This window comes from Pezoporus flaviventris, unplaced genomic scaffold (assembly GCF_033815535.1).
Source record: "Pezoporus flaviventris isolate CSIRO_AGI_PZ_B2104156 unplaced genomic scaffold, CSIRO_AGI_Pfla_v1 ptg000025l, whole genome shotgun sequence".
NCBI classification, from domain to species: Eukaryota; Metazoa; Chordata; class Aves; order Psittaciformes; family Psittacidae; genus Pezoporus; species Pezoporus flaviventris.
The window spans coordinates 9,742,089-9,758,775 of record NW_026892573.1 but is presented as its reverse complement, the minus strand read 5'-3'; the positions used below and the strand labels follow the sequence as shown (position 1 = coordinate 9,758,775).

The 16,687-nt window shown below is 45.4% G+C and overlaps 1 protein-coding gene across 1 annotated transcript; it reads right to left on the bottom strand.

The window, feature by feature from the left end:
• Positions 1-1,077: 1,077 nt before the first annotated feature.
• STOML3 (stomatin like 3) lies at positions 1,078-15,816 on the bottom strand. Its single transcript, XM_061457454.1, has 7 exons — positions 15,465-15,816; positions 6,122-6,225; positions 5,252-5,324; positions 4,058-4,140; positions 3,091-3,294; positions 1,976-2,110; positions 1,078-1,827 (listed from the first exon to the last, which is right to left on the bottom strand). The coding sequence occupies exons 1-7, from the start codon at positions 15,514-15,516 to the stop codon at positions 1,627-1,629; spliced, it is 852 nt and encodes a 283-aa protein (XP_061313438.1). The 5' UTR covers positions 15,517-15,816; the 3' UTR covers positions 1,078-1,626.
• Positions 15,817-16,687: the final 871 nt, after the last annotated feature.

Sequence of the window (16,687 nt, the reverse complement as noted above, 5' to 3'; positions counted from 1 at the left end):
CTTTTTAACTGCACTCTGTAGTCACATCTTTCAAGCTTTTCTTTTTTCAGAGTTTAATTAATTTGCACTACATAAAAACCACCTGACTCAATCTGTGGTTGTATTTTTCTAAAGCACTGCTGCTACTGTGGCCATGCAAAGAGCTCTGTAGTGGAGATGAAGTATTTGCTAGGAAAGGTGGGGGTATTGCTGCCACAGTTCTAAAGGCTTCGACAAACGGCAAACTAAGTTGACAGTGAGAAACAACTCCCCAAAACTCAAAACCTCTCTTTTCTTAGGATAAGAAAAAGCCTGTAGAAAGTGTTTTGATAACACTGATACATAGATGGTTTGCAAATACAGGTCTTAGTTCTTCTGTTTGCCATCAGTATGCCATTTGGCAGTCATGTCTGAAGCAGAGCAGAGAAGAAAAGAAAAGGTGGGTTTGCTGAATAGGTCACCATCCTTGGATGCTCGTAGCACTGTCTTCGTGCCAGCAGCTACTGAGTGCAAAAATTTGTCACCTGGACAGCTTCGTGGTACACTGGTGAAAATAAGAAGGACCTGTATCAACAATATGATAATAAGTAGGTCCATGCTGATCTGGTTAATTTGAAGTTAAATGACCTTACTGGATAGGAGGGGCAGCAGCGAGCCTTGCATGGACAAGATACTACATGGCAGCATCACCTACCAGAACATCTACACCATGAGAGCCTCGGATTCACAGCAGACAGCTCATCACCATGTGCCAGCACTGTGAACTGCCCAGCTGAAGGCTGTAAACTCAAGTATAATGACAGCTGAACTCGGATATCAGCGATGTCCCCCACTGCTGCCGGGCATTGCAAGGATAGAGGGTGAGAAAGGTTTTCATTATGAAAACCTGAACCTCTGCTTCATGACACCTGCAAAGGAGTGTCCTGAAACCTCCAGAAACCTCCAGAAACCTCCTGAAGGTGCAAGTCAGACACTTAAATCAACATCGGACAATCTGTTTTCCTCAAGGTTTTCTCCAGCTTTCGGATTTAGGAAATGTGATTGTAATGCCTGGACATATATTGTCTTCCTTTTATAACAGATCTCGTAGAAAGGTCAGTAAAGCAAGTGTTAATTTCTACTCATATGAGACAAACAGGCTATTCCACTGACATACCATTTATCCAGGAATTCTTCCAGTAGTTATGAAAGAACACCTCTAAGGTTAGGGGCCTAAATCTTTCTTTTCACTCCACAGAATATGAGTTAAATACCACTGTCTGACCTCCTTTGTGTGGAGTACATCAAAAGCTCAGAGGTTCTTACTTAGCAGACAAACTACCAAATAATTTCTATACTCCAGACTCTGTAAAATGTGGTGAAAGCATCATTAAAATTTCATACTAGGTCTAACATGCATTTTACATATTTTATATTTCACATGTTTTCTTCCATTTCACTTAGAGATGACTCCGCTGAAACTGGTTAGCACCTGAGCTTTGCAAATGCAGTCATAAAATGTTGGAGCTATGTGTGATTATTTAACTATTTTAACTCTTATTTTTGATACAGAGGATAGAAGCATGCTTCTACTGTAAGTCTGGAACCCTTGGAGTCCTGGGAAACCATTTAAATCTCTCTGTTCAAGAAGCTAGCATAGAACAGTCTCTAACCCCCTTTACTTTTCTGCCCCAAACTCACAAGCATATTTATAGGGAGAGGGAAAACAATGGTGGAATTATTTTTTGCTGTCAAGGTTGTTAATGTTTGCAGGTAGCGCAGCTGGAGACCTGCCGGAGACTCAGCCAGCACCATGGAGGCCTGCTTGAGAGCTTTAGAAGCATTCATTTCTCCTGCTGCTGCCACAATCTGTAAAGTAAGAGAAGTGGAAATGGCTCTGTGACGCTGCCCATTGTGGGGAAACCTCACCTTTACAATGAGGAGAAAAAAAAAAGGCACTTGGAGGACTGGGACAAGGATACAAGAGCTTGGGGGTAGACACTGCCATGGATCTCACCTTAGCTCTTGTCTCTCGAGCAGCCTCTGCTTCGGCCGCCATGGCCCTCTGCATGGCCACAGGAATCCTGACATCTTTGATCTCCACACAGGCCACTTTGATTCCCCACTGCTCTGTAGCTCTGTTGAGGATAGCCTTGGGACAAACACACAACCCATCACAAAAGGCACAGTGAGGGCAGAAAGAAAACCATGCCATGTACCCTGCTTCTAGGACAGAAGGAAAGTCAGCATGCAAACCTGCATAACAGAAAGATGGAGCCCTACCGTCCAATGGGTGTAAGTACAGTGGGTACCACAACCTATGAAACTCTTGCTGATCAACTCCTGTGTGGCTTCTCTACTGCCTCCTAAATTATGATCCCCATCCTTTCTTTAGGTCTGGTCAAACTTCTCCCTTTTGCAAAGTAATTTGCAAACTTCCTAAACTAGCACAACACAGTGAAAGCACGTAACGGCACACTATGAGTGAAAGACACAGCACAGCCCTGTAGCACTGGCATGCTCTTCTGTGCTCAGGCTGCTATGCACTACTGCACCCATGTCACCACCATGACCCTGGCTCTGCCTACCACTGCTCTCTTGGCTGGAGAGGTGTACAGTCTCTCTTTGATTTGACTATGCCTCATCTCTGACTGAAAAAGAGTAAAGCAGGTGTTGGATTTCTCTGCTTCCTCCCTGGCTGCCAAATAAAATAGCAAAACAGATGGCATTTTAAAGCATAAGCCAACTCAGTTCTGTACTATATGTTGTTATGACAGGAGATAAAGCTTTGTCTTGATTAAACCTCAATCAAAGGTCTGATCAAGACAGAGTTTCCCACGAACAGCAGACTTTCTCACTACTTACAGCAGCCTCTGTGCAATGGCTAAACTAACTTATTCAGGTCACTGGATAATTGCAGATTTTTGTTGCTTTTTGATAGGAAATAACTCTTCTACAAGAACCTGGGGAAATACCTTTCTTTCTGACTCCAGACAAGCAGATGTATAACTGAAAGAAACATAATGGAAAATTTTGTTATCATTGTTGAAAAGAAAGAGAGATTAGTTCTGATTTGCTACTCCCCAGAACACACCTCCATGCTTGTCAGTGAATTTTGAGAGCTGGATTTACCTGGGTACTGCGTGCAATTTCCTCACGGCCTCCCAGGAGCTGAGCCAAGGTCTGCATAGCCAGAACGTTTCTCAGGGTTGCCTGTGCCAAGAGGAAGGTAGCTGAATGGACATCAGTGACATTAGCAACAGCTCTGACAGCACTGTGGATCCTGTAGTATAGCACCCCATCGACTTGGGTAGTAACAGCATCTTTTGTGAGAATCTGCATTCGACAAATGTACAGAATTAGAGAAGGATCCAATGACACATCTTTTGCCAAGGAAGGGAAATGTTTTTTTTTTCTCCTTAGTGAAAAAAAGACCCTGATAATGCAAGGAAACCAAGAATTTATTTTTGTTTCTTTGTCATTCCCCCGAGAAATAATTTTAAGGAAGCTATCCAGCATCACCAAAGTACATACCCTTCAAATAACTCTTCCGATAGTGAGTAAATCTCATAACTTGAATCATTTTCTTCTGCAATGGTGGTTATATGACCATGGTTATACTCCTCCTTTCTTGTAGAAAGGGCCATTCATGATTTTATAAATTACACACAGTTTGGAAAATCTGTGCTACTTCCTCTAAACAAAGTATTTCCAAGAAACTCCAGCAAATTAAAGCAAAAATTAAAAGCAAAGTACAAGAAATTTTGCACTTTGAAATTTGCAACAAAGAAATCTGAAAAATATTTAATCATTCACAGAGGAGTTGTGTCACCTTTTGCCAGACAAGTCCTCTGTGCTTCAGCAGCCAGTTTGCCTCAGCAGAGCTCTCATGATGCTCCACTATCTGTTCCCTCCTCGACATGTTTTGCCTTCAAGAAATTTTGTAAGCAGTTTGAAAGTCAGAAAATACAGCAAATAAGCTAAATTCTGTGGTAGTTTACAGGTGTACGACTATAAAACACCTGCATTACTTTTGATCATGCCATGAATCACCTCTGCCTTTTATGTCTGTCTTAGACAGCTGCTAGAGAATAGTTACCTCTTGCGGAGGAATGTTACAGGCAACTGTTCTAAGATCAACCTTGACGAATGTATCTGTACATGGAAGTATGAGGATTATACCTGAAAAACAAAAATAATTACATGAAATGCCACTGAAAGCTAACTCTAGAACCAGGTATCCTGCAGCAAGCAAACAGACGGAAATATCCACAGGGTGGGGAATGTGCCCACCTTATTACTACAACTGTCCTTTCCGCAACAGGACGTTCCATTTTCAAATAACTGAGGGAAATGCAGGTATCTGCAAATAATGTTAATTTATTGGAGCTTAATGACCTAGGGCCCTGGACTTGAAATGGGGAGAGTGCAGCTCTGGTCTCAAATCTGCCACCAGACTTTTGACAAAAACTCCTTCCACGTCTTTGTTTGGTTTCCCCTTTATAAATCATAAGCCATATATGTCTCAAGGAAAGATATACCCCAGGCCCAGATTCCTGCACCGCCTGTAGGTTGCAACATGAGGAACATTGTCCCACATTCTGACACATCCTGTGAAGGAGTCTCCACTCACCTTTCAGGAGAGGGAGGCTTGACATTGCTATTCTTCTCATCTCAGCACTTTGACTAGGTGCCCAGAGTCATCAAGAAGAGTTCTGCACCTGCCCTAGCTGCACTTTGGACCACATGGTTGTTATTCAAGAGGAAAGAAAGAATCTGAAAAGGACTTTTTCACCTTATTTCAGCTTCCAGTTTGCCCCGTTTCATTGCAAAAAGGTCGTAACTACACCAACACAAATACTTTGTGTTGCTGGGTTTGGTTTGTATTTGTGATATATAACCTGATCCTAAGTGACTGCACCAAACTCTGTAGAGATGCAGAGTGTCCTTTTCCTTACACATTTACTATTTTCAGAGCAGAAGACAGCTAAATTGCTGGCAGCAGCAAGAAGTGTCGGAAGTGAGTAAGAGTAAGCAGCCCAGTCGCTCAAAAAAGTCCTTACCAGGCCTGAAGACTGCATGTAGCCCTCCCCGGTCCACCATCAGTGTCTGTAGCATGAGCTCAACCTACCATTTGTTGTCCAACCTACTCAACAGCAAAGCTGTACCTGATATCAAAGTCCTCAACCTTCTGCTGTGCTTCATGGACCTCTGCAATTCTTGATGTGGTCAGAGTGCATCGTAATAACATAAAACCAGTGCATCTTAAGAGAATAAAATTGCATGTATTCACCTGGTCCCTTTGCTTTCTTAGACAGTATACGTCCCAGACGAAATACAACAGCACGTTCATATTCTCTGATAACCTAGGAAAATATTTTAAGTTTAGAATTTTGCAACTAATTCTATTCCCACTTTCTGGTCTGATTTTTTTTTACTCTTTGGCATCCATACTATATGTGAAAAAAAGCAGAGATAATATTGGAACCAACAAAACTGCAAAACACTCTGCATCTTACATCTTCTCACCTCTTGGTTTGCTGGAAAAACTCAGACCCTGCTCTCAAACAGGTTACAAAACAGACAAAATACAAAAGAATTGCCACTCGTATGGTGAGGCTACTCATAACTCTCTCAATATCAGTACTACACTCAGAGGCGTATACCTCACCTCAGATAACCCAGCTAACTGCTTCAGTCAGTGTATCAGGACTCCTCAAGGCCTGGTGTTCAGGGAAATCATCCTGGAAACTCATCCCTAAAAACTGATTTAAATTACTCATGTCTTGAAGGGGCATTTTGTGGCTTTAGGTTATAGAACTGCTCAATGCAGGGACCCATGTGCCCATGTACTCATGTTACTCACTAGCAGCACCAAATATGAGTTCTTCAGAAAAGTTTTTAGATTTATTCCCCCAGTGCTGTAAAGCAAGAAAGTTTAACTAATGAGGAAAGTTGAGATTGGAAGAAATCAAATGAGTAAATTGCGGTGATATAGAAAGTCAGTGGAAGAACATGGATCCCAGTCCTAGTCCACATCTTCACTAGAAACCGTTATGATTTCCAAAAAGTGAATGTGACAAACAAAATCAATAAATCAATTAACATGAGTAACAGCAGTAATAATTGTGTTCTTTTTCTGCCTCAAATCCCACTAGCTTACCTTCACACATGCCCAGATGGAAATAGGAAAGGTAATTAGCACCAGGAGGAATGAAAAGGAAAGCAGGATCCACCCACAGACACCAATTCCTTCCTGTCTGTCAGCTATGAAAAAAATAAGAGCAGCAATGAAGGCAAATTCTGAAGAGAGTTACCTGAAGGCTGTAGATATAGCCCAGTGCAATCACGAGGGATTGCAAAATCCACAGAAACTCACTCCCTCTTCTTCCCTTTCATTGCCCACAGAAAGCTATGAAAGGCCTAACCAAACACCCAACTTCATGGCCCTTCTGCGCAAAAGAATAAAAGGCTCAGAAAGTATATTTTGCACCAGGTAAGAAAGAATTCAAATGAAAGGCACTGTTAGGGGGCTGGGAAGGAGAAATAAATTATCAGGTGGAATATCCATGGATATGAATCTGTGTTGGTTTGCCATGGCTGGATAAAAAAGATTTAATTAGTATGAAACAGGTAATAAGGAAAATGAGGGGAACTCCTGCTGCCTTTAGATGGGCATTTTGAGGAATACTGATGGACCAGTTTATTCACTGGACCACAAGCTTCAAAATCAGTACCTGTCAAAATGCATGCTCATGCATTTTGAGTAGTTCTTGCACTGGATTCAGCCTGTCTCGTCCCAAAACTTCATTATAATGAAATCTCACTCAAATCAAAATCAAAATAATTTCATTATTTTCGTGCCTGAAGGGAAGGCACTGGTGAGTGTTTAACTTTAGGAGGCTCTTTGTAAAGAAAGGGTTATAAGGAGCAGCTGCTGTTTGAAGAGAAGAGCAGCTGGAGCTGCTGAGGTCCTCAAAGAAGAGGCACAAAAGAGGGCAAGGAGGAAACAGGACAGTCCTGCTACCACAACAAAGTGCTGTAAGGTCAATTCAGTACTGCTAAATGCAGAAATGCCTTGGATCAGGAGAGTCATAAGAAAAGCAGAAGCAGCACGGATGTAGGTTGGGCCAGCCCCAAGGGCTGCCTGGCTGCCAGGTTTGGGCCAGAAGAGGATTTTTGCAGGTGTGAGCATCAAGAGATAGGAAGCCGAATGCCACAGCTTCTTTCCCGACACAGGGAGAAAGGGACAAAGGCTCAGAGGTCTCCTCAGAAAACCTCCCCCATGCTGATGAAATGGAAAGATGCAACGTGCTTTGGTTATGTTACTTCATAGGCATAGGGTAGCGCTGCGAATTTCTGACATCAAATAAAATTAATATGCAGATAGAAACTGGTAAATAGAAAACAATTCATTTTATACCTTGTGAGAAAAAATCTTGTCACCACAGTGAAGCATGGTGAGGCTGCCTGATCTGTAAAGCACAAGCTAACAGACCAGCAGAGCAGGACTGGCAGGTTTGTGAGAAAACCCCCAGCAGCCCTGGAGGACGAGACACAAGGCAGCCCTCCTGTAGCTCCTTCCTCTATAGATACCTCTGTGCATAGCTGGTCTGCGCCTGCTGGTAATGTTCACTGCAAACCTGGGTGTTACCACCAAGCCCTTTGCTGCTTGTGGTTTTAACCATTCTAATTTTGAAAGCCCTGCTGCAGATTTAATGACTCACTGTCCTGGGTTCAGCAGTAGCAGTCATGTTTTTCCTTTGTGTTAACTGGTGCAGTGCTGTGTTTTGACTTCTAGCTTGAGAACAGTGTTGGTGAAGCCGATGTTTTCAGTTGTTGCTAAGTGATGTTTACCCTGACCAAGGACTCTGTGAGGCTCATGCTCTGCCAGGGAGGAGGGGAAGCTGTGAGGAAGCAGAGACGGGGCGCCTGACCCGGGCTAGCCGGGGAGGTATTCCATACCACAGCACATCATGCCCGGGGTGGGGGGTAACTGGGAGTTACCCGGAAGGACAGGAGCTTCCAGGTGGAACTCGTTTTCTTGGCCGGTGGTATCGTATTCTCTTCCCTTGTTATTTTCCCTTATCATTGTTTTAGCTGATAGTAGCGGTGGTGATTTGTTGCTGGACTGTTCTTGTCTCAACCCGTAGGAGTTGCACTCTCTCGATCCTCCTCCCCGTTCCCCCGGGAGCAGGGAAGGGGAGAGCCCCGGTGCGGGGGGGGGGGGGAGACGGACACGGACCTCGATTGTTGTCAGCTCGGCACCACTCACTGGGAGTGAGTGAACAAGTTACCTGACTGGGTTTAAACCATGACAGTTCTTTTTGGCGCCCAACGTGGGGCACGAGGGGTTGAGATAAGAACAGATCTGACTGGATTGATAGTCACTCGTCACAATGCTGATTTATTGGCTCTCAAGGTTTTTCCTCTTCATCTCACAGTTTCAGTATATCGTATCTTACGTCCATCTGGTATTTGCTGTATTAGTGTTTTTCAAGTGTGGGGCTTGGGCTAAGGTTTTTATCCCATTGTACTTTATGGTAATGACTTGTAATACAATAGAATCATTGATCATGAAACTGATCTGGCTTATGTTCCCAGTGTGGTCACCACCTTTATACTTTGGGAGGTATATGATGGAGGTGCTTAGCAATTACACATCTTTTTTCTCCTTCTCAGGTGCTCAACCTGTGAATGAGACATCCTTTTACCCTCCTAGTCGTCCCCCAGACCATTTACATTTGAGAGTTTTGAATTTTTTGAATGGCCTTTTAATGCTGTTGAGACTTGTTTGCTGATGGTGATGGGAATCACCATGCTAACACGCATACAGAGTGTGTTTTGCCCACTACTGATTTCAAGAGTTAAGCAGATTCAGGTTTGGGTCTTGTCTGGGGTCAAATGACGATGTAGGAGGACCGAGAGATTTTCCCTGAGGCTGGACAGCCATGAGTGGCAGGGTGTGTGGGATAGTATGGGCAAGTATCTAGGTCAGTGGGCCCCTCCAGTACTTTGGAATTTCACTACCAAACTACTGCAAAATCCAGAAGAATTAGTAAAACACTTAAATGAGGTGTGTGGACATTCTGGCCATACCAGAGATGAACAAATCACGGCAACGTGCTGGGGCTTGGCCTATGCTTACAGGGCCTTGTTCAACACTATCCAGCACCTTCAAAAGGAAAAGAATGTCGGCGGATTTGAGGGCAAAGCAACAGTCACTACTCAAACTTTGGCTGCAATGAACTGCGCAGCTACCCCAGTGGCAAGTACAGCAGCTGCTCAAACTTCAACTGCAACAGACAGCGCGGTTACCCCAGCTCCAAGCACGGTAGCTACACCACCCCCAGCAACAAGTACAGTCGCTACTCAAACCACAGTGATAATCACTGCAGCCAAACCAGAGGACCAATTCGTACCAATATCAGTTGCCCCTGTACGCAAGAGAACAAGCAAAAAGGAGGCAAAAAGGGTGAAGCGAGATGAAGAACCAATGAATTCACCACCCGGTCCAGAATCTGATCAGGAGTCATCATCACATGACGAAGAAGAAGAAGAAGAGGTAACTTCTCGACCTCGGCCCTCAACCGAGCTGCGGAATATGCGAAAAGATTTTACCCGTCAACCAGGGGAGCACATCATCACCTGGTTACTCCGATGCTGGGACAATGGGGCCGATGGTCACGAACTAGAAGGTACAGAAGCCAAGCAGCTGGGATCACTTGCTAGAGAAGGGGGAATTGACAAAGCAATTGCAAGAGAGAAAAAGTCCCTCAGCCTTTGGAGGAGGCTCTTGGCAGCTGTGAAAGAAAGGTTTCCGTACAAGGACGATGTTACGAGTCGTTCGGCCAAGTGGACTACTATAGACAAAGGCATCCAGTCTTTGAGGGAATCGGCCATCGTAGAGATGATCTATCACATCAAGCCGAATAACAGGGATACACCTATAGATCCAGATGAAGTTGAATGTACGCGACCCATGTGGCGAAAACTTACACGGAATGCACCGTCATCATATGCCCATTCACTGGCAACAGTGACCTGGAATGACATAGTACCACTAACAGTGGATGAAATGGTTCATAAACTCCGAGAGTTCGAAGACAATCTCACCCTTCCATCATCTCAGCTGTGAAAAAACTGTCCCAGGACCTTGAAAAATTGAGGGACGATCTATCTGAGTTATCCAGCTCCTCACGTGTACCAACACACGTCTCAGCTATTAACAAAAGGCGTCCTATCGTTCAAGAGAGGAGATACAGGAGGTATACGCCACGGGGTACCCTATGGTTTTACCTGCTGGATCACGGAGAAGACATGACAAAGTGCGATGGAAAACCTACTTCAGCTTTGGAGGAATGGGTGAGTGAACTGAAGAGGGGAGCAAGGGCCAAGACTGATCGTCCCATGAGATCTACGGCTTCAGTCTCTGGTGAGCAGTTTCCCAGATGGAGTGGAAGAGCTGATTTTACTCCAGCTCCTGTGATAATGAAGAATAATCCCTTTCAACATGACTTAAGTGTCCAATGCTGTGACGACCATTAGAGGGGCCCTGCCTCCAGCCAGGTGGAGGTAGGGGACAATCGGATTTACTGGACTGTGTGGATCAGATGGCCTGGCACATCAGTCCCACAGAAGTATAAGGCTCTAGTAGATACCGGTGCACAGTGTACCCTGATGCCATCAAGCTGTCAAGGGGTGGAACCCATCTATATTTCTGGAGTAACAGGAGGATCCCAAGAGTTGACTGTGCTGGAGGCTGAAATCAGCCTGACTGGGAGGGAATGGCAAAAGCACCCTATTGTGACTGGTCCAGAGGCTCCATGCATCCTCGGCATAGACTACCTCAAGAGAGGGTACTTCAAAGACCCAAAAGGGTACCGGTGGGCTTTTGGTATTGCTGCTTTGGAGACTGAGGAAATTGAGCAGCTGTCCACCTTGCCTGGTCTCTCAGAAGATCCCTCTGCTGTGGGGTTGCTGAAAGTTGAAGAACAACACGTGCCAATCGCGACCACAACAGTGCACCGGCGGCAATATCGCACCAACCGAGACTCCTTGATTCCCATCCATCAGTTGATCCGTAGACTGGAGAGTCAGGGGGTGATCAGCAGGACCCGCTCACCCTTCAATAGCCCCATATGGCCAGTGCGAAAGTCTAATGGAGAATGGAGACTAACAGTAGACTATCGTGGCCTGAATGAAGTCACACCACCATTGAGTGCTGCTGTACCAGACATGCTAGAACTTCAGTATGAACTAGAGTCAAAGGCAGCCAAGTGGTATGCCACGATTGATATTGCCAGTGCATTTTTCTCAATTCCTTTGGCAGCAGAGTGCAGGCCACAGTTTGCTTTTACTTGGAGAGGTGTCCAGTTCACTTGGAACCGACTGCCCCAGGGGTGGAAACACAGCCCCACCATTTGCCATGGACTGATCCAGACTGCACTGGAACAGGGGCAAGCTCCAGAACACCTGCGATACATTGATGACATTATTGTGTGGGGCGATACAGCGGAAGAAGTCTTTGAGAAAGGGAGGAAAATAATCCAAATCCTGCTGAAAGCCGGTTTTGCCATAAAACGGAGTAAGGTCAAGGGACCTGCACAGGAGATTCAATTTTTGGGAATAAAATGGCAAGATGGACGTAGACAGATCCCCACAGATGTGACCAACAAGATAACAGCAATGTCTCCACCAACTAATAAGAAAGAAATGCAAGCTTTCTTGGGTGCAGTGGGGTTCTGGAGAATGCACATCCCGAATTACAGTTCGATTGTAAGTCCTCACTATCATGTGACCCGGAAGAAGAATGATTTTAAATGGGGCCCTGAGCAGCAACAAGCCTTTGAGCAACTTAAACGTGAGATAGTTCATGCAGTAGCCCTTGGACCAGTCCGGACCGGACCAGATGTAAAAAATGTGCTGTACACTGCAGCTGGGGAGAACGGTCCTACCTGGAGCCTCTGGCAGAAAGCTCCAGGGGAGACTCGAGGTCGACCCCTCGGCTTTTGGAGTCGGGGATATAAAGGATCTGAGGCCAGCTATACCCCAACTGAGAAAGAGATACTGGCAGCCTATGAAGGGGTTCGAGCTGCTTCGGAAGTGATTGGCACTGAAGCACAGCTCCTCCTGGCACCCCGGTTGCCTGTGCTGGGATGGATGTTCAAAGGCAGGGTCTCCTCTACACATCATGCAACTGATGCTACATGGAGTAAATGGGCTGCACTAATTACACAACGAACTCGAATAGGAAATCCCAGTCGTCCAGGCATTCTAGAAGTCATCATGGACTGGCCAGAGGGCAAAGATTTCGGAATGTCACCAAAGGAGGAGGTGATGCGCGCTGAAGAGACCCCACCATATAATAAACTGTCAGAAAGTGAAAAGCAGTATGCCTTGTTTACTGATGGCTCTTGCCATATTGTGGGAAAGCATCGGAGATGGAAGGCAGCTGTATGGAGTCCTGGACGACAAGTTGCAGAAACTGCTGAAGGAGAGGGTGAATCGAGTCAGTTTGCCGAGGTGAAAGCCATCCAGCTGGCCCTGGACATTGCTGAACGAGAAAAGTGGCCAGTACTTTATCTCTATACTGACTCATGGATGGTGGCAAATGCCCTGTGGGGGTGGTTGAAGCAATGGAAGCAGAGCAACTGGCAACGCAGAGGTAAACCCATCTGGGCTGCTGCACTGTGGAAAGATATTGCTGCCCGGGTGCAGAACCTGGTGGTGAAGGTACGTCATGTAGATGCCCATGTACCCAAGAGTCGGGCCACTGAGGAACACCAGAACAACCAGCAAGTGGATAAAGCGGCTAAGATTGAAGTGGCTCAGATGGACTTAGATTGGCAACATAAAGGTGAATTATTTTTGGCCCGGTGGGCCCATGACACTTCAGGCCATCAGGGCAGAGATGCAACATATAGATGGGCCCGTGACCGAGGGGTGGACTTAACAATGGACACTATTGCCCAGGTTATTCATGAGTGTGAAACATGTGCTGCAATTAAACAAGCCAAGCGGTTAAAGCCTCTTTGGTATGGAGGACGATGGTTGAAGTATAAATATGGGGAGGCCTGGCAGATTGACTATATCACACTGCCACCAACCCGCCAAGGCAAGCGCCATGTGCTTACCATGGTGGAAGCAACCACCGGGTGGCTGGAAACATACGCTGTGCCCCATGCCACTGCCCGGAACACTATCCTGGGCCTTGAGAAACAGATTTTGTGGCGACACGGCACCCCAGAGAGAATTGAGTCAGACAATGGGACTCATTTCCGGAATAACCTTATAGATATTTGGGCCAAAGAGCATGGCATTGAGTGGGTATATCACATCCCCTACCATGCACCAGCCTCTGGGAAAATCGAACGGTACAATGGGCTGTTAAAAACTACACTGAGAGCGATGGGTGGGGGAACTTTCAAGCATTGGGATACACATTTACCAAAGGCCACCTGGTTGGTCAACACCAGAGGATCTGCCAACAGGTCTGGCCCAGCCCAGTCAGAACTTTTACATATTGTAGAGGGGGACAAAGTTCCCGTGGTGCATATGAAGAATTTGCTGGGGAAGACAGTCTGGGTTATTCCTGCTTCAGGTAAAGGCAAACCCACTCGTGGGATTGCTTTTGCTCAGGGACCTGGATATACTTGCTGGGTAATGCGGGAAGATGGGGAAGTCCGATGTATACCTCAAGGGGATTTGATTTTAGGGGAAAACAGCCAGTGAACTCAATTGTATGCTGTTGCCTGCTGTGTAATGCTTTTATAGCCCATCAACTAGATGTCTCCAGGTCACCAGCGACTGGCCCTGACTTCCCTCCAGCCATCATCCCAACAGAGAATGAACTTTGAACATCATGGACCGAATGGACTCGGCAGCGTTATAGGGATTGGTCCATGCACTAAGAAAATGATTTTTTCCTCTTGGTCTGTATGTATATGAATGTATATATGTGGGAGAGCGATGGTGTATTGAAAATGTGGGATCTGAGCACGACGTGAATGGTATGGAATAAGGGGTGGATAATGTCCTGGGTTCAGCAGTAGCAGTCATGTTTTTCCTTTGTGTTAACTGGTGCAGTGCTGTGTTTTGACTTCTAGCTTGAGAACAGTGTTGGTGAAGCCGATGTTTTCGGTTGTTGCTAAGTGATGTTTACCCTGACCAAGGACTCTGTGAGGCTCATGCTCTGCCAGGGAGGAGGGGAAGCTGTGAGGAAGCAGAGACGGGGCGCCTGACCCGGGCTGGCCGGGGAGGTATTCCATACCACAGCACGTCATGCCCGGGGTGGGGGGGTAACTGGGAGTTACCCGGAAGGACAGGGGCTTCCGGGTGGAACTCGCTTTCTTGGCCGGTGGTATCGTATTCTCTTCCCTTGTTATTTTCCCTTATCATTGTTTTAGCTGATAGTAGCGGTGGTGATTTGTTGCTGGACTGTTCTTGTCTCAACCCGTAGGAGTTGCACTCTTTCGATCCTCCTCCCCGTTCCTCCGGGAGTGGGGAAGGGGAGAGCCCCGGGGCGGGGGGGGGGGGAGATGGACACGGACCTCGATTGTTGTCAGCTCGGCACCACTCACTGGGAGTGAGTGAACAAGTTACCTGACTGGGTTTAAACCACGACACTCACACATAAATATGTTTGTGTTCAAGACCGAGTTAAAAAAAGCCCACCATAAATGTTCTCCAATTACCCTGAAGTTTCAAACCATTTAGCCACAAGACAAATGAAAGACCCTAGGAAAACACAATAGTGTAGAATAAGGGCACTTGTAAGATTCAGTTCCCTTTTTCTTGAAATGCTCAACACAGTACATCATCAACACACTTGATATAGAAAATCACAATAGGTGTGTCAAATCTGAAGAGCAAATTAAAAGCTCATGTCGAAGTTGTCTTGTGAAGAATATAAAGAACTCTGGGCAAATACCTCCCAGGTCTCCAGAGCAATGAAGAGATGGAGTAGACTCAGCCTCTTTTAACCACTAAGCAACCTCCTGCTTCCTACAAGCACCCAAATCAGTCCTGCTGAGACTCATGCTTGTCCCATCACACTATCCATACTTATGGCCAGTAGTACAGTGAAAACAGCACGCATTGCCAGCAATAACTAGATTTGGCATCAGTTCTGTTGCTTGAAGAGAGCATCAGGTGTTCCATCACACAAATCCAAACATCTTTTTTGGGGGCTGAAAAATTCTTATACCTTTCTCTAACTTATATTTTCCCCTTTCCACCCCATCCCTACATACAGAAGTGTATCAACAGCTGAATCAGCCGTTTTAGTCCCTGGGGTTATTTTGCCTAAAGGAGATGCTGGTTCATGCTGGCACAGCAGAATGAGGCAATTTAGCTTCACCCACAAAGGCAGATCCTGAATTTTCCTCTACAACCTATGTCAGAGACATGAGGAATGCCTGGGATCAAATTAACTTTTTTTTTTTTGTTTGGATAGTTTTGCTCCTTTTTAATAGAGAAAAAACACACACAAAAGTGAGGCTTACCAATTAGATGCTCTGTTTTGTTTTCCTTGGGTTTCCCTTTCTGGGGATCCATCACATTTGAGGGAAGCTCTGATCCCCTCACAGATGAGACAGCAGCATACCTCAAAGACTCACATTGCTCATGTGAAGTGCTGAGGTGAGAAGCAGGGTGAAAGAAGGAAAAATCCCCACTTGTATGAGAGTCCTCTGGGAGTGAGTTACCCTGGTGAGGAGAGGGTGTTTACAAAAACAGTCTTGAGGTTAAGGGCTGTCCCTGATGTAACTCCGTGGTCTTCTGTGGCTGTCTTCTTGTCCCAGCTGGTTTTAGACCCCACAAAATGCAAGTTGGAAATTATTTCTATGAATCAGTGATACCTGTCACCAGAGAGCAAGACAAAACACAAAGAGAAAATAAAGAGGAAATTTCCTATGAGGACTGGCTGAGGAAACTGCAGTTGTTTAGCATGGAGAAAAGGAGGCTGAGGAGAGACATTAGAATTCTGTGATTCTATGATTCACTCTCTACAACTACCTGAAAGCACTCTTCTCCCAAGCAACAAGTGATAGGACAAAAGGAAATGGCCCCAAGTTGCACCAGAGGAGGTTTAGATTGGCTATCAGGAAAAGTTTCTTCACCAAAAGGGTTGTCAACCATTAGAACAGGCCACCAAGGGAAGGGGTCAAGTCTCTCCTTCATCTCTGGAGGTACTTAAAAGATGTGTGGATGAGGCACTCTAGGGACATGGTTTAGTAGTAGACTTGGTAGTGCTGGGTTAATTGTTAGACTTCACGATCTAAAAAGTCTTTTCCAACCTAGTCAATCTATGATTCTGTAAAGCCAGAGTGTACAGAGTGAGTACTGCTCCTCTGCTGTACACCTCTTAACAAAATAGGGTTCAACTACTGTTCAGACCTCAAATACTAGCAATGTAATTAATCCTCCAGTTGAGGTCCCCATGCCACATAGAATAGCTCGTCACACATTTCTTGATACTGTCTATCACCACAGGTTGAACCCCATTGTGCTAGATCTAAAAACCACAGTAAAGCATTTTAGCCCCAAAGTCTTAAAAATTTTCCCCAAATAAGAATATTTTCCACAAAACACTTTTTAATATTGACAAACCAACCACAGCATTTCAGACTAAGCCATTTCCAAAGGCTGCAACAACAGGCAGCAGCTTTCTCAAAGGACACAAATCTGTTGCTTACTGAGAAAAAAAGGAGAGTCAGCTTTTAATATG